This window comes from Lichenostomus cassidix, chromosome 9 (assembly GCF_008360975.1).
Source record: "Lichenostomus cassidix isolate B80296 chromosome 9, HeHo_3.0, whole genome shotgun sequence".
Taxonomy (NCBI): domain Eukaryota; kingdom Metazoa; phylum Chordata; class Aves; order Passeriformes; family Meliphagidae; genus Lichenostomus; species Lichenostomus cassidix.
Window position 1 is genome coordinate 22,088,458 of NC_139490.1, and position 18,332 is coordinate 22,106,789.

The window sequence follows — 18,332 nt, forward strand, 5'->3', positions numbered from 1 at the left end:
GTGTGGTGACAGGGCATTGCTGGGGAACCTGCGCTCCACCATGTCACTGAACTGAGAATGGTGAGATGAGTTGCTTTGAGTGCCCCAAGGTGCTACTAACTCTCCCTGGGGACTGTAAAAGCAGTATCTCAGTTACTCTGTGACCATTGGTGCTGTACCCCCACATTGTTCCCCAGCTGACAGCATGGCCCTTGGCTGGCAGCAGCTGGCAGGCAAAACACTGCTGGGGTCATGCATCCATCACTGGATCATGCATGATGGTGGACATGCCTTTGAGCTGGGTAACCAGGGAAAAGTCCTTACCTACAGTGACAGAAAAGATGAGAGAAGAGGCTGTTCCACAACATATCTGGCTGAGGTGGTAGAGGAGAGGAGCACTCAGAGGGGACCTAGATGGTGATGGGACAGGAGAACACTGCTGACCACTCAGCTGGCTCCTCACCTTCCTTAGGCTTGCATTTTGCCTTTCTCTGCCTCTGCCACAGCAAACATTTTGTTTAGCAGAGCACCTTTAAGCCAGGTCCATGTTATCCACCCACTTCCCTGAGGTCCTGGGGACCCTCACTCGTGCCAGGGCTGAGTGTGTGCTGGACATGTGTCTGTGCGGGGTAGTGGGGAGGATCACCATTGTGGAGGGAAGCACTTTTGTGAAGAATAAATTACTGCACGCCTGGGTGACCTGCAGGAGTTAGGTCCCAGCAGAAGCTGGCTGAGGTCTGGTTCTGCTGTGCTCCACCATGCCAGACTGGGAGCAGGAATAACTGCCAGGAAGCAGAGTCAGTACCTTCTGCACTTTGCTCCCACAGATACAGAGCATTCAGGGACAGGATGGCAGCCTGACCTTGACTTACTGGCAGCTGCTGGCTGTATGCTTGGGTTTCATCACCACCTTTGAGGTATCAGCTGCTGAGCCCAACTGGGTGGCCCAGGGTGTGCTGCTGGGGGCAAGAACTCGCCATTGCAGCCAACCCACACTTCCACCACGTGGTTTTCTTTACTGGACGTGTGATTGCATGCGTGCTGCTGCCTGACATTCCTGAGGCTGTGGAGGTTAAAATGAAGCGTGAACAGTACCTGGCCAAAGAGGCTCTGGCTAAGAGAGAACAAGGTGGGCTGCAGCAGGTCCTCGCCCTTCTTTAAAGCCTTTTTGCTTCATGCTTGCACTGAGGCACAGGCAAGCAGGAAGGCAGCCCTGGAAGGGGCTGTGACTGCTCCTGCTGGGATGAATGCTAGCTCCCTGTTTCTGTTGATCAGGTCCTTTTGGAGAGACAGGAGACAAGAAGCAAGGCCAGGGTCACCGATCCAGCTGCAGCCAGGGACTGGGAAACCGAGCAGCTCACCTTAAACTCTCAGCTGAGCATTGCAGCGTGTCTACAGCCCAGGGCACAGTACTAGGACAGAAGGGCTGCTGAGCAGTTCCTCCTGGGCCAGCAGGTGTGCCATGCCTGGCACCTGGGCATTTGGGGATGGCTGCTGCTGAAGGCGGGGACACAGCTGGCTCTGAGTGTCTGTCGCAGCTCATTGGTATTGCTGCATACATGACCTGGCAGGGAGGGAATCAGAGTGGTGTCAGTCAGAGAAGGCAGATGAGAGGCTCTGGTTGCACCATAGCTGAGAAAGAAGGATCATGGTTGGTGCCTCCCTCTCTTCCCTTACACCAGCAGTCTCCCTGGCACCATCTGCCTGGATGCAAGCAGGTTTGTGTTTCCCTATGAGGAGGGCATAGCCTCCACTCCTGCTCTCCCTCCTTTCCTTTGACCCACCACTTGCCATGTGAATCTCACCTCACTAAGGGCATGGCCACAGCAGAGACTCAGGTATGCAAACAAACTCCTCAGCCCTGGCTAAACCCAGCCCAGCATGTGCTGTCTTGGCTCTCAACCCACCAGCAGAAATAATATCCACCACACTCCAAGCTGTTTCAGGTTTTATTTTAGAATTTATAAAATTCCAGTGTCATCCATACTCATGAGCCTTTTTACATGTTTGCATATAGTCTCCAAATTCCAAAGTTAAGGCCAAGGGATCATTGCTATGGAAACGTACAATATGGAAGACGTCAAAGAGAAGAAATGGACACATGCCACAGTCTGCTGCGGAAGGAGGGTGGTGGGGGGACAGTACTAGGTACAATCACTTCATGACCTTCTTTAGAGTGGAGGGTTGGGCTGTAGGGCATGAGCTCAAGGCAGTGTGTGCCCTGGATGTAACTCAAGCCTTGCTGTGCAACTGGTGAGGGCACGGGGGCATAAAGAGGAGGAGGGGATGATAGGTTTGGTGATGCAGGACAGACCTAAGCTACAGGGCATTAACCATTTTCTGACAGACGCAGATGGGAAGGTACCACCCTAGCTCTGTCTGATCCCCCGTTTCCCGTGCTGGAGGCAAGGCCACCCTGTCCTTCAGGGGCAACCAGGCACCCCATAACGGGCCATGATCCATTTCACTTGGTTCTCAGACTTAAGGAGAGCACTGTGAGGTTTTGGTTTGACTTCTGCATAGCAGCCTCTACCAAGAAGAGCTGGCGCAAGAAGGAAAAGCATTGGCAGGTTCAGCCTGTCCCGTGGAGGGAAAGGCAGGAAGGCTAGACTCAGCCTGCCACTGTTGTGCTCTGTCAGCAGCACTAGAGAAGAGAGGCTAGGGACTCCTGCCTGTCCAAAAGCTGAAGCAGCTGGGACAGAGGAATGGCTCAGACTACAAGCTCTGTACAACTGATGCGGGGAAGTGGGGCACACAAAAACCCCGCGCTACACACCTCCCTCCACAAAGATGTGGTTTTCCTCTTACTGGCTGGAGGAGCTCGGACACAACCCCTTTGAGCAAGCTGTGGCAGGGCCCAGGTGCAAGTGGCCCTGAGTACAGATCATGGATCACCCTCTACCACCACATGATGGAGGCCTTGGAAGGGCTCAGTGCACGTGTCACCCCCCCAAGCTGTCAGAGCACAAGCCTGGCTCACACAACCTCTGCAGCTGAGGGCTATGGCACAGCTGCACCTGTAGCCCTGGGGCCAAGCCCTGTGCTAGCTCAGCATGCAGTCCTAGGGATTCACAGCCTGCCTCAGCATCACCATGCCCTGCTTCCCTCTGGAGCAGCACTCACAGCCATGCGGAGACACAAGGCTCCTCTTGCTTCTCCCCCACGCTTCTGCTATGGCTGCCCAGGTGACAGCTGGAACAGCTGCTAACCCATGACCGTGGAGAGGGCCCCATCGTACTGATGTTTTGAGGTAGAAAGAAGGCAACAGGAACGGTGTGACTGCCGCTCATGCTGAGCTACTGCAGCACAAACAGCAGACTACAGCTTCTCCAGGCTGTGCGCCCCACCAGCTGCTCCTGAGCCATGGCACCACAGCCACCTCGGCCAAGCCAAACCTGTCCCATTCGGTCACACTGCCACGTGCTGGCTCTCCTGCCTGCTCACACTGCTGGGAAGGGAGAACGAGAGACCGCGGGGAACTAGGAGTGGGGTCTGTCATCAAGCACTGGAAGACTGGTCAAGTGTGCAGGCTGGGGCTGTGCTTGCTGTGGCGCAGGGAGGTGCGCTTGCTGCGCTCACAAGTGTTTTCCTGACCAGGGCAGCCATATGTTGTTCTGGCCCCTTCCATCTCTATTGTCTCTACAGCCTATTGAAGGTTTTGTTTCTTTAAAAAGCAGGTTTCTGACCTTATAGATTATTTCAAGCTCTCCCCACAGTCAGCTATCAGCATTAAATGATTTTTTGGCAGTTAAAGGAAAAAAAGTTGATTGCACTCTACAAAGGTAAAGTAAGGCCTGGGATAAACACAAACGAAAGAGGGCAAACGTTTTGGCTTTAGAAAGTCAAGGAAATTTATTTCCTGAGGTCATGAGACAGGAAGTAGATTCCTAGCCACAGTAAAGGAGGTCTCCTAATGAAGGCGAGAATGCCTAGTCAGACATGCTCAAGAGAGCAGATTGCTCTGCTAGCGCTTGGGAAGCTGCAAATCTTAGCCACTTGGAGTCAATTATGAAGTTTCTAACAAAAACACACACATTTAGTGTTTGAATCTGAGTGGAAGGCTTGTTCCAAAGGAGGAAAGAATATCCATCAAGAGATGAGGGTGGGTCCTAGCCACGGTGATAGCTGAGGGGAGCAGGATGGGGTCTAGCACTCCAGACACCATTAGGAGACCTCTCGGGACAATTGATTTGTGCTCCAGCCGCTGGGTCAGATTTCAGACAGGAAGTATTTGTGGCAGGTTAGTGTCAGGTCAGCGGGCTGGAGGAGTTTCTGCTTCCAGGTCATTATCGTTTGGGTCCCCAGGGAAGAGTCTTGGGGGCCACTTGAGCCCCAAAGCTGGGGAAGTCTTCAGAACTGCTCATATCAGGGGCCTAGAGTAAACAAAAAGGGAACAAGTTAAGCTCCTGCCCTGCTGCAAACCTACATGGTGAGGCCCTGAGCTATGCAGCATTGTTGATATCCCAGGGAGGAGAGACAATGGGGAAGGGACAAAAAGGATCATTGTGGCCTCAGGACTGCCCAAGGTGGAAGGCTGAGCTATTTAGAGGTGACACGGAGGGTGCAGATAAGGTGCAAAGGGGTCCAAGCGTCCCAGCTCAGTAACTGGGCCACGGGAGCAGGGTCAAGCCAGCCCTACAGCAGCACTGGGGCAGCTGAGGATGAGCTGCCCCATGTTCCAGCTCAGAGCTGCAAACAGTGAGCCAGTTCTGTGCTGCAGCTAGTCTCAAGTCCCAGGTCTTATCCCTAAAAACAACACAACCTGACAGGACACTTCCTGGTAAGGGTCCCCCATTCACCAGCCGCTCCATAGTGGTGTAGCCAGAGCAGACAAGACACTGGGAAAGTGCTTTGAAAGCTGGACAGGAGAGCCAAGGCCTGTGCTCAGCTTGCACAGGCCACAAAGAGCAGCAAAAAGCTGTTTTCTCTGTCATCAAGGAGAGTGTTGTGTCCCCACAACCTGTACCCCCAGCCCACAGCACAAGCAGCACTCACCTTCTCGTTGTTGACTGTGGCCCAGGGAGCATCTCTCACCACAAAGCCTTTGGATGGGGCCTTGGACTCTTCATGTGAGGAGGGCTTCATGTACACCTGCATTGCCTCGTTGTCCACCACATCTGCAAGCTGTGGTTACACAACCAGTGAGGGGGGATCTAGATAGCTCCTCAAACGGGTATAAAATGCCTGCCCCCCATGTCACCACACTGCAACCTGTTCAAGCTCACCAACCTGCTCTACAATGACCAAAAATGGTGTGTCTGCACTAGTGCAAGGGTCACAACTTTTAACTGGTGCAAGCTGCTACAAGGCAAGAACATGCACGTCCCGGGGTGTCCCAGCATTCTCATTCACTGTCCTCTCCTGGACAGAGGGCCAGTCCAGCTGGTTTGAGGGACAGCTGTAGTGGAGGCTGAGAGCCACCTGCACAGGGCTCAATTTCTCTGATGAAGTGCAAGAAAATACCACACGGACATAGTTCAGACATCCAGCTCCATGACAGGGGAAATTCTTGCTGAGCCCCAGCACTGATTTGCTGAACACTTACATATTCCTCCTCCAAGTTCAGGATGTGATCAATAGCTTCTTCCACATTCTCAGGGAGTCCTGTCACAGTCACACAGTTGGGATCAGGAGCTCCACTCTGGGGAAAGCGAATATCCACCTGCAACACAAGGAACAGCACAAGACTTACACCTGCACATCTGAAATGCCAGAGACTCCCCATGATCCTTGTCATTACAATCAGTGACAGTGATCTCTGATGCCCTAGTTACTGTCTGTTCACAGCCACAAGTCTGTTTCACACCTCCACAGCTTAGACACTGAGGAGTGAGCTGGTATATACCTAGTCCCAAAGCTTGCCCAGTTTCCTGTGAAGAAAAGCAAAGCAGTCTGCAGTAAGGACCAAATTTCCAGTAGCCCCTGCTGCTCTCACTCCCAGAGGCTCACTGATTTCTGGGCAGCTACCACAGCAGAGGCAGGAGAGGGGCTGCATTTCCAGTGTCCTCACAGTGCTGCAAGCATTTTCACCACCAAGCCATCACCATGAAGCACAAGTTTTCTGTGCCACAGAATAATCCTGGCTGACAATCACTTTATAGAGCTGGCCTAGTGCACCCCATGCACAAGCACTGTGCTCTCTCACACCCTGCCTTCCAGATGGGTACTGGAAATCTAAACAAGACAGGACCAAACCCAAAGGCTGCTCATTTGGGAACCAAACAGTTTATTTCAGTAACAGCCCAGCCAAGATGCAAGTCTCCAAAATCCCATCCCTCTGTATTCACATTCACTGCTGCCCCTTGCAGTAAAGCCTGCTGCTTATACCAACACTACCAGGGCAGAGGTCCCTGACCTCCCCAGAGCCAGCCAACTTTTCCACATCCACAGCCCTGAGAATATGCCATGATTCCCAGAGTCAAGGGAATCCACAGTGGCCTAGAGGAAATCCAGAAGAATTCCCTGAGTTAAGCTCAAGTAGCTGGGGTGTGTGGGCACAGCCTCCTCTCACCAAGAGGCCTGGCTGCCCACTTCCAGTAATCAGAGTAGCTCACATATGCACCTCCTCCTTTCTCTGAAGACTAGCTGGGACCCTGTCTGCAAGAAACCCAACGAAAGAGCTGCAGAGAGGGACAGAGCTCAGTGCTGCTTGCAGGGCTAATCCAGAGCACCAAGGAAGCATTCCTAGGTTTCTCTTCTGTCTGGGTTCCAGTAAAACAGGAAAAGCTCCCGGCCTGGCTCCCAGAGGAACATGACTCAGAACTGGAATGGGGATGCTTCAGCTGGTGTCTGGGTATGGTGTCAGACAGCCCAGATGCCCTGGGCCAGGGATGCTGCTCATATGCTGGTGAGGACAGAGTTGAAAGTGAGCAGGGCAGCACTGGCTTTTCTTTTGTGTCTGTTCTACTGAAGCTGCTCAACAGGCACGAGACAAGAACCACAACATGTGAGCCTCATTCAGCACCAAGCTCTTCACACAGGACAAAGTGGCTGCCCAGGCCCAGCCTGTGGCACTGCCCCACTTCTCACCTTGAACTCATCCATGATTTTGCGGATGGCTTTACCACGTGCACCAATGATGCGTGCGTGAACACGATGGTCCAGAGTTACATCCTCGGAAACCATCTGCTCCAGCTCGCCAACGATCTTCATGATGGCATCCCGGGCAGCCTCAGCATTCTTCTCATAGCCAGTAATGGTGATCTGGTCTTGGGCCTGGGGCACAGAGACGTGTGAGAAAGCAAGCTCATAAGCAGTTGTGCAAGCCTTCTTCTTGCTAATCCCCCTTACTGTCCACCTTATCAAAATACAGTGGAGAGAGTTCAGAGTTCTTGAGAAGATGCTCAGAGACAACCACTAGTCATTCTTGCACTTCATCCCCTCTCTCACCTGGCTTTCATCATCCTTGTCGGGGAACTGGATGTTGACCTCATGCTCTGTGCGTATCTGGGTGATCACTGCTCCCTTCCGCCCAATGATTTTAGGGTGATACTTGGGATCTACAGTGACTGTCAGTTTGAAGCTTCGCAAAGCCTGGAACAGGACAAGCAGAGTCAGAACAGGGAACACACCATGGCTGGTCCAGTGATGTGCTCACTTAAGTCACAGCATTTCTTTCTGCCTTCTGAGGTGCATGGAACAGATCTTGCAGGGCCATGCTTGAGCACCCAAGCCATTCATCTGCTGGAGCCTTGTGCTTTTGCCAAGTTGAGAGGGAAACTACAAACAGCAAACAACGACCCAACTCATCCCTCACCTGTTATTCAGAGCTGTGATAAGGATTCAGTGAGGATAGGTAGAGAGAGACTAACAGCACAGTGAGGCTCCCACCCACCAGCATCTTGAAGGTACATGAGGGTGTGAGAGAGACCTGGACAGTCTGAAGTTACATTCCCAAACTCTCCTGTCAGAGAGTTAGCTTTGAGTAGCTTTGAGGTAGCTTTGAGTAACCCATTTATGAGCATTCCACACCCACAGAGCAGCTCAGGGTGCTCCTAAAAGGTGAGATGTCCATGAGTCTGAGCCCAGAGGCTGAAGCCATCTTTGTCTGGAAGAAAGGAGGACAGGCACAGGTCTTACCCGATCCTCTTGTTCAGCTTGCAGCTCCTTCACTCTTTCCAGCAGCCCAACCTTGGCACGGTCCAGGTTGGTAGCCAGCCCAGTGATAGTGATGATATCTGACTGCAGCTCAGGAGCAGGCACCTGGATGTTCACCTGAGTAACAAGTAGTGATTATCATTTTGTATCACTGCTCATTCTGTATCAGTTGTGATGCCTCTGACTGAAGGTTGGCATCTTGCTGGTCTACCCTGACACCAAGACCACTTCCCACCTAGGCAGCCTAAAAACCACAGAGCAGCTGAGGTTGGAGGTCATCAAGCTGGACCACCCTGAGTCAGTTGCCTGGGACTGTTTCTAGATGGTTTTTGAACAGAATTCTGTTTCTCCTGCCCTTGTGCCAGCCTAGAGAGGCCAGGAAACAAATACATCTTCAACAACACCATCTGCAGCCAACTTGCATCAGACCCAGAGGCTCTGGAGAATTCTCCCAAATGGGCTGGCACAGCAGCGCTGTTTCCCATGGCCCAGGAGCAGGAGGAAAACAATTCTCACACTGATGAGGAATCCCTGCAGACACCAAACAACAGACATCAACACTGACCATACCGCTTCAGCAGGAAACCTGCCAAGCCCTGGACCCAGGGTTCAAACCACCCAGGGATCATTTTCCTGTTACGGAGCCTGGATTCCATGGCTGACCTGAGTATGGTGCAACTGTCTGTCAGCACCCCAAACACAGTCACTTAGATTCTCCAGGACAGAAGAGATGGAAGGAAAGGCAACAACTTACTTCAAACTCATCCATCATTTTGCGGATCCCACTTCCTTTCTGGCCTATGATATAACGGTGAAGATCAAAGGGAACTTCCACCTCAATGGTAACAGGAACCAGAGCCTGCAGGGGATGGAGCATGGTTTAGGAGAAGTGGAAAGACTTTGCCTGTATTCTAGCTTGCCATATACTTGCCCAAAAGAACATATTGCTGAACAGAGGCACATTCCTTTGTAGTCAAAATAGAAACTTGACAGGAAGAGAGGACAGCTGGAAACACCAAAATGACCTGTTGCATGTTAAAGCATGTTTTCCAAACAAGCCATCTGAAAGCCCACCTGGGGGACAGGTTGTTTTCATACCCTTGGCTTCAGTATAGCAGAAAACATCACTACAAAGGCATGACAAGGTCTGCTGAAGCTGGAATAACTCAGCCTCAATCAGAAACCTCCTCTTCTTCCCAGCTGTGCTCCATAAAACAAGCATGTCATGCTTTTATGGCAAGTAACTTGGGGCTGCTTACAAGCTCTAGCAATTGTAAGGTCAGGCACTATGATTCAAGCTGCCAGGCTGTCACAGACCAGACGGGCTTCCCTTGAGCAGTGCAGACCCCATCTACAGCCAGCATCACTGACCACCTGTGCTGCACCCTGGACTGAGCAGCTTTTACTAGCACCACTAAAAACTACATCCAGGCATCACTACCTTAACAGGGTAAAGGGCTGAGAAAGCCACACACCTGCAGTGCCTCCTTTGCTGCCTCACACTTCTCCCTGCGGCCAGAGATGATGATGATATCGCACTTCTTCGGAGAGCTGGGATCCGTGTCCTTCCCTTCCCCACCTTCCTCACCATTCTCCTGCACAGCTGGCTCTGCAACAGGGGCTAGAAACATGGAAAGTCTTGTGTTCAATACACAGAGTCCTCTCCTTGCTCATCATCTCCCTCCCCCAGATCCTCAGGCTCAGCCATCAATGAGAGCTCAGAGACTACAGTAAGCCTGTGGAGCCCTTTTTGTCCGGGTAAGTCCTCATTCTCCCTGCTCTCTGCAGTGACAACATGTTCACAACACCCAGGTCTGTGGTTTGACCTCCTAAAACTGTCCCCTTCCCAAGAGGGCAAGGTTAATGCTAAGCCCAGATCCAAGGACACTGCAGGAACACCAGGGATCAGTTCTCTCCATAAATTTTAAGTTGAACATGTCCACTGGTACAGAGTGTACGCTACATTACACTCATTTGATCATCCCAACTACCATGTGAACATGCATCCATAGGAATACCTGGGTTTTCCTCCCTGTCAGGGAATTTGATCTGGACACCATAGTCCCGGGTGATCTGCTGGATCCGAGATCCTTTGGGGCCCATAATGGAGCGGTGGAACTTTTGTGGGATGGTGCATTCGATTGTCACTTGAGCTTCCTGTGGGAAAGCAAAATTGTTCTATAGCAATGCAGCCTCTTTCACACCAGAAAACAGAATGTTTGTGCATGGCAAAATCCAAAATGGACACAGAGAGAAGTCAGAAAAGATAACGATGGCTGACAGGGGAAGAACTGAAAATTTCCCAGAATTGTTCCTCTCTCAGAGAAGAGCAGATGATTTAAAGAAGGCTGCCTTCAACTCAGGATGTTAAAGGCTCCCAAGAGCAAAGCTCAGTCTTTATTGCCCTGAAGAGGAGGAAGCATTAGAATAAAAGGAAAAACAAATAAAGAAAGAAGGGAAGAGAACAGGTTTGAGAGTTGGCTGCTTCCAAAAGCCAATACTAACAGTGCAGGAAACCCCCAAAAGCAACCACTGCTCAAGGCCAGACAATGAGAGGCACAAGAAGGCTCTGATCTTTTAACGTCTAGATGTACATCAAGGAGTGGTCTCCTACTTCCACTCTTAAAAACCAAGAAGATGGCCACAGGAGGTAATTTGGTCATACAGCATTTGGAGTCAGCTGCCACCCCCCAGGACAGGATCTAAAGTCTGCAGACCCTGTATGTTGGCAGCAAAGGTTCAAATCCAAGAACTACCATGGGACTTGTTCACATAAAGCTTGGCCACACAGCAGGCTCAAATACGACACCGCTGAAGGAACAAAGTACAGAAGAAACAGTTTTTCTACAACATACCAGGTCCTCGATGATCTCCTGGATGCGTTTCTTGGCTGCCTCCACACAATCCTTGGCTCCCTTGAGGGTGACTTTATCACTCTGGGTGCCAGAACGTGGGAAGCTGACCATCACACCACCATATTCATCCGCAATCTCACGCAGAACTTGTCCTCTACGGATGACAAAGTGGCGGTGGTGCTTGGGGTCAACCACCATGGAATCTTCAACCACGTTATCCTGCCAACAGACAACAGGTAGTCAACCCCGCCTGTCCAGGTGATAGGCAAGAGCTGGCTGCACTCAACAGCAATCAGCTTACAAGGTGAGGAAGGATCTTCCTGAGCTTCCACGAAGGGCAGCAAATGGTTTTAGGACAAACAGGTCCTCCACGGTGACTTGTTACACCTTGCTACAGTGAGAGGCAAGGAAGTAGAAAAAGTTCATACCAAGTTCTTGATGAGAGCCTCCAGCTCCTTTTGTGCCTCTTTGACAGCCTCCTCTGTTCCCATGATAGTGATCAGCTCCTGATCTTTGTCCTCAGAGGTGGGGAAGATGATGCGGGCCCCCGTGTTGTCTCGCACCTTACGGATGTTGCCACCACCCTTACCAATAAGGAATTTGTGGTACTCTGGCTTTGCACGGAGGTCAACAGTATAACTCTTTGTTTGCTGAAAGGAGCCAAAGACCCATGGAACATATCAATATATAGAAAATATCCATCAGCATCAACAGTCAGCATGTAGATGTTATCTGCACCCACATGCAGAGTGTTGCAAAAGCAAGGTAGCTGCAGTGTGCTGTTGAAGTAAAAAAGGTATACAATCTCTTAAATTAAAAACACTACCCCAAAGATGTGCTCAGGGCAAAAAAACTAACTACACTCAGCATGACCAATGAGAATATGGGCAAATACTTCCCTAGGAGAAGGGGCTGACCTGCACAAAAGGCAATACAATCATTTGCTAACTGACTGCTACAAGCCAGGCCCCAGAGGCAACCAACCAGTTCACAGGGAGAATATGTTCACATGCTGACCCTAGAAAGCTTGCTATTAAAATGACCAGTCAGTCAGTCAGCCACAACTTAGAGCAAAGCCTTGTAATCAAAAGCTCTCAAATCTGGATATATGCAGTGGAATGGAAGAACTAGAACTGAAATTCAGAGAACAAGAAAAAAGTGAAGGAGATCTGCAGAGTAAACTGTTTCAGAGAAGTGTGGATACCTAACAGCATTCCAACCACAGAAGCAGGAAGCCTTAACTCTGAGTATGTCATCAGCCTGGGCAGAGATGCATTACAGACAGTTTTTCTACCCACGAGGGAAGAACTCATTGTCAGAACGATGGAAGTATAGCTTTCTTTTAATCATCCACACTGTACTCAAATCCCTCAAAAGAGGATTTGTTTGACTGATGCCAAAGGCTTCCATGCAGACAGAGGGAATCACTTCAACTCCCAAAAAGAAACAGCTGGCCAAACCAACCCGCTCCTTCTCCTGTAAGACAAGGCTCACCTTCTCCTCTGCCAGATGTAGCAGCTGTTTCTTGGCTTTCTCCACATCCTGGGCTGGGCCTCTGATGGTCACAGTGTCACTGCCAGAGCCCTCTGTGGGGAAGTGGATGTGGACTCCGCCACACTCCTCCATGATGGAGCGGATGAAGCGGCCTTTGGCGCCAATAAGGGAATTATGTAATTTGGAAGGAATAGAGACCTCCACCTCTGTGATGTTGGCCTAAGCAAGGACAGTACGGACAGCGTTAGTCAAGCTGCAGCAATGTGTTTGCACAGACTCTGCTTGCCCTCTAACTCCCACATTTGCCAGGAGCTTTGCAGAGCTGTGTGTGAGAAATGCCTGATCAGAGGGAATTGCGACTGGCCATTGCTAACACATGAGCAGCCACAAACTTCGGTTTAAGTGTCAAGAACAGATGGACATCCACATTTGTCTCCCCACTGCCCTCCCCCACTATGAGCACTTCTATATTTACATCTCCTGTAACTCCTATATTTTTGTTTTTAAGTCTCTAATGTGCCACAGGCCAGTTGTTTCACTTACCAGTTCCTTTTGGATAGCCAAAATTCTGTGGCGAGCAGCCTCACAGTTTGCTCTCTTGCCTGTGATAACAATTGTCTCTGAGTTGCTGTTCTCAGCCGGGAGATCAATTTTGGTGTTGCTTTCTTCACGGATCTGCCACAAAAAAAAATCCCAACAAAATCATTTGAGAGGTGTCCCATGTCAAAAAAAAGGCCTTGGAGGTTTTATTTTACATTACCAATGAGCAGGGGAGACCAGTGAATGACATTTCACTGCAGGCAGTGACCACAATGAGAAGTGAAAATGGAAGACATCTCACCTTCTTGATGTTGGCACCTCCTTTCCCTATGATGTTCTTGTGGAATTGTTTAAAGATGGGAACAGAAATAGAAAAGCTGTTTTCAACCTAAGGGAGAAAGGAAGGGAGAATTGAAGATTACACCATCCTAGCAAGTGAGGCCCCATCCCAGGAACTTGATAAACAAGCTTCTGACAATAGGCTTAGATCAAGGAATTCTCTATATGGGAGACTTCCAAGAATAAGCAAAGGCTTGTACCTTCTCCTATAGCCCTTCAATAACAGGTATTACCTGTCTGCTCCCATACAGACAGAACAATGTCCAGAGTTCCCTCATCTTGAGGTGTGTCAGCCCTATCCAAGCCACTACAGCTCTGCTCTATTGTGGGCTATCCAGGCATGGAAGAGAGAACAGCAGATAGAAGTCTCCCTTACCAGGTCTGCCACCATCTTTTGCATGTACTTGGTGCACTTCTCCACCTCGTTTTTGGGACCTCTGAGTTGGACGATGTCACTCTTGTGTGCAGGGTCAGGGAAGTTGATGATAACCTGCAGGAAATGGTCATTTAGAGTCAACTCAAACAAATGCAAGAACTGTCATGTCAGAGACGTGCAGAGGTTGGGCAGATCCTGCAGATCTCCTCTCCCATTCAGAAGCAGGTAACCATGATAGCAGTCTCTGGCCAGAAGAACCATATTCTCATACATATTAGATGTATGAGCAGATGCATATCAGTTATATGTTTCTCAGACTTACAAAGCTACTACATGTATGACTTTAGTGTAGGAAATATGTCCCCTGAGTTCCTCATCTCCTAGAAAGCCTTACCTCTGGGAATTTCTCCCGGATTTCCCGGATCCGCTCGCCCTTCTGCCCAATGATGGTCCGGTGGAATTTCTGCTCAATGATTAGGTCCTTGGTGCGTTCATTTTCCTGCAGAGAATAGAGTTTACATGGAGTGTTCAGCAGGAGAGCCACATACTTGTAATTACCAGTTTGCTGCCCGACAGCTTACTTGTCATCAATGTCCCTCTTTTCCAGATATAATTCACTCTAGGTCGACAGAGAAAGGGATACAAGGGAATAGAGAAACTTGCACTTGTCATGAGATCCAAGTGCTCAGTGGGCAAGAGGCACACCCCTCCACCAGAAGGTTGCTAGGGAACATGAGTGCTTAAACCCTGTGGCCTCCCAGGAATCACATCTCACTCACCATACGGGAAGCGAGTTCCAGCAGCTCTTTCTTGGCCTGTTGGACCCCCTGTGGGTCTCCTTCAATTCTGATCAGGTTGCTCTTCTCATTGTCCGGGGGAATGCGCACAGACACCTTGTAGAGGTCCTTAATCCTGTTAACTGCAAGGCAAGGGCTGTGGTGACACACTCTGCTAGGCCAAGATTTGCAAGCTAAGACACCTTGAGTAGAGGCTGTTTAAGAAGTACATCAGCCTCTGAGAAAAGGCCAGAGCGGTTCAATCAGGAGAAAGTGCCTCTCCACCCTGGGGTTCAGCAAGAACTGATCTGTCCTACGCAGGAATCTGTACAATTAAATACTGTGGCATCTAGAGCCAATAGTTCACTTGCCAGAGTGAGGCATCTGTTTCTTCCCCAAACAGCACCATATTTAGACCAGAAGATACTCATTCATTTCTAATTCCAAGTTCTTTTTTGGGGAGAAACTCACCATGCACATTTCTACTCCCGCAACTGAGTTTTAAAATTAAATTCACATAGACCAACTTCAAAAAAAGAAAAGACAACTCTTCAACCTCCCCAAAATACAGAAACTCCTCCAGGACATAGCAAAGTAATCTGTTCAACTTTCCAAGACATTTCACACATTAAAGCCATCCCAAGGCCTCATTGCCCATTTATCCCCCTGTGCAAACTTCACTCCAGAAAGGCAGATGCAATGTAATGGAGGCAGCACCCTGGATGAGCTGCAGAGCCATGATATGATCGACTAATCACAGAGAGTCTGAGCAGAGGAAGCATAAGAAAGGCACCCCACTTACTGTTAGCTCCATTCTTGCCAATGAGGTGTCGGTGGAATTTGTGGTCAACGTTGATTTCTGCATAATCCATCCGGTTGATCTATAAAGAATTGTACAGGGCTAGGCAGGGCAGGCCCCCTCTGCTGCTGCCTGCGCCTACAGCCAGTGCAGGCACTGACTCCAGCTGCCAGCACTCTTCTGCTACAGAGCAGAGCAGAACACTCCTCTGCTTTGAGCTGAGAGCACCATGCTTGTGAAACATTTAAAGGGACTTAAATGCCTCTCCAGCTGCGACTGGACAATCTTTCCTTCTCTGCATCAAAAGACTTAGGATGTGCTGGTGATTTCTTAAGAAAAGCTTCATACCCTTCATACCCAAGGTTTTATTTCATCTGCCACACAACTTGCCTTCTGCAAGTTCTGTTAAGCCTGTGAAGACATCTCACAGATGTGATCTACATGTCATCTCTGCTATTGCCACACCTTCCCCCACATTCTTCTTATATAACAGAACTAGTACTGTCAACTTACCAGATCCTTGACCATGACTTCAATCTGTTCCTGAGCCACATTCACATCTTCTGTAGGTCCTTCCAAAGTGATTTTATCTTCTCCTTCAGTGAATTCGATGTGAACCTTGAGAGACGAGGCAAGGAAACCAGTAAGAATTTTCCAAGGCCACACAAGCCAGGTCAATACTGTTACTCAGGCCTACAACATCAATCCCTGCTACTAAGGGTACACATGGTAGGCAGAAGTAGGCAACTTACAATTTCGGCCATATCAGTGCTTAGAGCATAAGGCTTTGGTGCTTTCCTGGAGTCTGCAAGGGCTTTGGAAAAGTTCCTCACCTAAACTTTCTCCAGATACCATCTAACTCACCAGGGAGAAGTCTCACTGAGGTCAGCATTTCCAGGTATCCTACTACATCAATTCTCCAAATAGTACTACATAAAGCTTCCTTCAAGGACTCAACCCTTGAGAGTAGCATAGGATGAGAAGTGCTCAAGGCAGTAGAATTTGGTAGTTCCCCTGAATATTATAAGATCTGTGTCATTTCCTCCCTGGATTTATCCACGCTACAATACATTTCTCTCTCTACAAAGAGTGAGCTGGACTAAACCATATTCTACTTCAACTGATGCTAAGCTAATAGCTCATCCATACCTTTGGCATCTGCTGAGTTATTTTGGCCAGGTTTTGTCCTTTCTTTCCAATGATGAAACGATGAAGCCAAGAGGGGGCTGAGACCGAGGAGACGGTAAAACTGTTGGCCTGAGAGACAGAGAGAGAAGCTGTTTGAACGACAGAATGGAAGAGGCCTTCATAAAAATTCACTTCCATTTCCCATGCTGAACCTTCAGTATTGATTTCTAAGCTGCATCTCTGCCACCCTGACAGAGACAACCCTCCTACATCTGTCAGTGCCCAGGAATGTATCTCTGTTGGGCATTCAAAGGAGGACTGGCCCATTCAGTCAGTACCTTTGCATAGACTTCAGTCAATGCTTGCCCAAGCTTTTCAGGCTCGCCTCGCAGTATCACTGTCTCCGAGCTGCTGTCAGTGGGTGGGATCTCGACAGAGACTCCAGTTTTCTCCAAGATCTCCTGCAGGGAATTACCCTTGGGGCCGATGACATACTTGTGCTGGGACTTCTTCACCTCCACAGCGATGGTAGTAGTCTTCTTTTTCTGTAGGAGCAGAGGCACTGGAGCATCAATCAAAAGGGAGCAGGGAAGGGCAAAAGTGAAAGGAAGAGACACAAGATGCAGTGAAGCTCAGCATCCAGGAAAGATCAAAGCAAAGGTGAGCACAGGAGTTCTGCAGTACCCTAGCCTCTTTGGGACCCTGCCTACAGAAAGCTCTGTTTTCAAAAATTTACAGGTGAAATACAGAAATTCTGTTTAAGCTCCCTGGGACACTACATGGAAGAGACCATATACACACCCCTGCCCTTGCACAATGCCCAGCTGTCCCCAGGCAGTGCCATAATGCAACAACACGCCATAAGCTGATTATCTGTGTTGAAATTCCAAGTGGTACAAATACAGACATAACCATGAGGAAAAACAGACCAACAACCCACAACAAGGATATTCACAGTGACACTGGCAGCGGAAAATAAACTGAAGTGAAATTTACTCTTCAGCAACCTGCACTCACGTAGCAACTTTGATACTGTCAGTTGGCCACACTATAGCCTTCATACTTCCCTCCTTCCTTTGCAACACCTGGGTAAACATGCACCCAGAGAGCTCTTTATGCTGTGCTAATTTCCATTACACAAAAAAGCAGGAGATCTGTTTCCTCCCCGGCAGAGTCGCCCCAAGTCCCACTGCTGAGCAAGGAAATGGGAAGATCTGGGTCCATGTACTGCAAGGGCTGCTGAGCAAGAGCTGACACAAGGAGTATGCAACTGAGGGATGCACAAAAGTAGAACAAGAACGGAAGAGGGGCTATGAGCAGGTGAGGGGAAGATGGGAAGCTCTAGGGACCATCCATACCTTCTCCTCATAGATCTTCTTAACACGAGCCACAGCCTGGGCTAGCTGTTCCTTTTCTCCTGTGAAGACTATCTCTGTCTTGTTAACGCTGGGTGGAGGAATGTTGATGCGTGTCCCTGTCTCCTGCATGAGCTCACTCACCAGCTTGTTGTAAGGGCCAGCAATGAAGGGGTGGTACACCTTTTCCACATCCAGCCGCTCCACGGCACGCTTATCCTAGAAGAATCCAGAACAGTCCTGAGTGGAAACTGCTGTTGATATTGCCATCTCTGCCACATACAGCTAAATTCCCAGTGCTGTCTTGCTTGACACTCTAGCCTAAGCACCCTTGTCAGCTTGCAGGCTCCATCTCTTTCCATCTACAAGTACTGCTGTTCCCAATTTATGATATTCACCTCTGTAATCTCCTGTCTTATCTCAGCTGGCATCTAGTACGTTTCACCTTAAAATACGAGAAGTGCTTATCTGACTTTAGAAATGGACAGAAGTGAGAACCAGAAGGTGCAGAACCCGGAAGCAGTGCTCAGCCAGTGGCACGGTATATATCTCCTTTCGGACTAACAGTATTACCACTGGCTGTGGTCATGGTGG

At 49.5% G+C, this 18,332-nt stretch overlaps 1 protein-coding gene across 1 annotated transcript in view; it reads right to left on the reverse strand.

Annotated features, from left to right (window-relative positions):
* Positions 1-1,915: 1,915 nt before the first annotated feature.
* HDLBP (high density lipoprotein binding protein) overlaps positions 1,916-18,332 on the reverse strand; it is a 39,098-nt gene continuing 22,681 nt past the window's right edge. Inside the window, exons 7-28 of the mRNA XM_085069837.1 lie at positions 17,742-17,957; positions 16,722-16,928; positions 16,405-16,512; positions 15,769-15,873; positions 15,259-15,337; positions 14,460-14,599; positions 14,075-14,179; positions 13,681-13,794; positions 13,267-13,353; positions 12,969-13,100; positions 12,426-12,644; positions 11,360-11,581; positions 10,932-11,150; positions 10,095-10,233; positions 9,552-9,697; positions 8,831-8,935; positions 8,059-8,193; positions 7,369-7,512; positions 7,009-7,194; positions 5,525-5,641; positions 4,975-5,103; positions 1,916-4,352 (exon numbers count right to left, since the gene is read on the reverse strand). Coding sequence (XP_084925963.1) covers positions 4,266-4,352; positions 4,975-5,103; positions 5,525-5,641; positions 7,009-7,194; positions 7,369-7,512; positions 8,059-8,193; positions 8,831-8,935; positions 9,552-9,697; positions 10,095-10,233; positions 10,932-11,150; positions 11,360-11,581; positions 12,426-12,644; positions 12,969-13,100; positions 13,267-13,353; positions 13,681-13,794; positions 14,075-14,179; positions 14,460-14,599; positions 15,259-15,337; positions 15,769-15,873; positions 16,405-16,512; positions 16,722-16,928; positions 17,742-17,957 — 3,141 coding nt within the window. The 3' untranslated portion in view covers positions 1,916-4,265. The remainder of the gene's footprint in view (positions 4,353-4,974; positions 5,104-5,524; positions 5,642-7,008; positions 7,195-7,368; positions 7,513-8,058; positions 8,194-8,830; positions 8,936-9,551; positions 9,698-10,094; positions 10,234-10,931; positions 11,151-11,359; positions 11,582-12,425; positions 12,645-12,968; positions 13,101-13,266; positions 13,354-13,680; positions 13,795-14,074; positions 14,180-14,459; positions 14,600-15,258; positions 15,338-15,768; positions 15,874-16,404; positions 16,513-16,721; positions 16,929-17,741; positions 17,958-18,332) is intronic.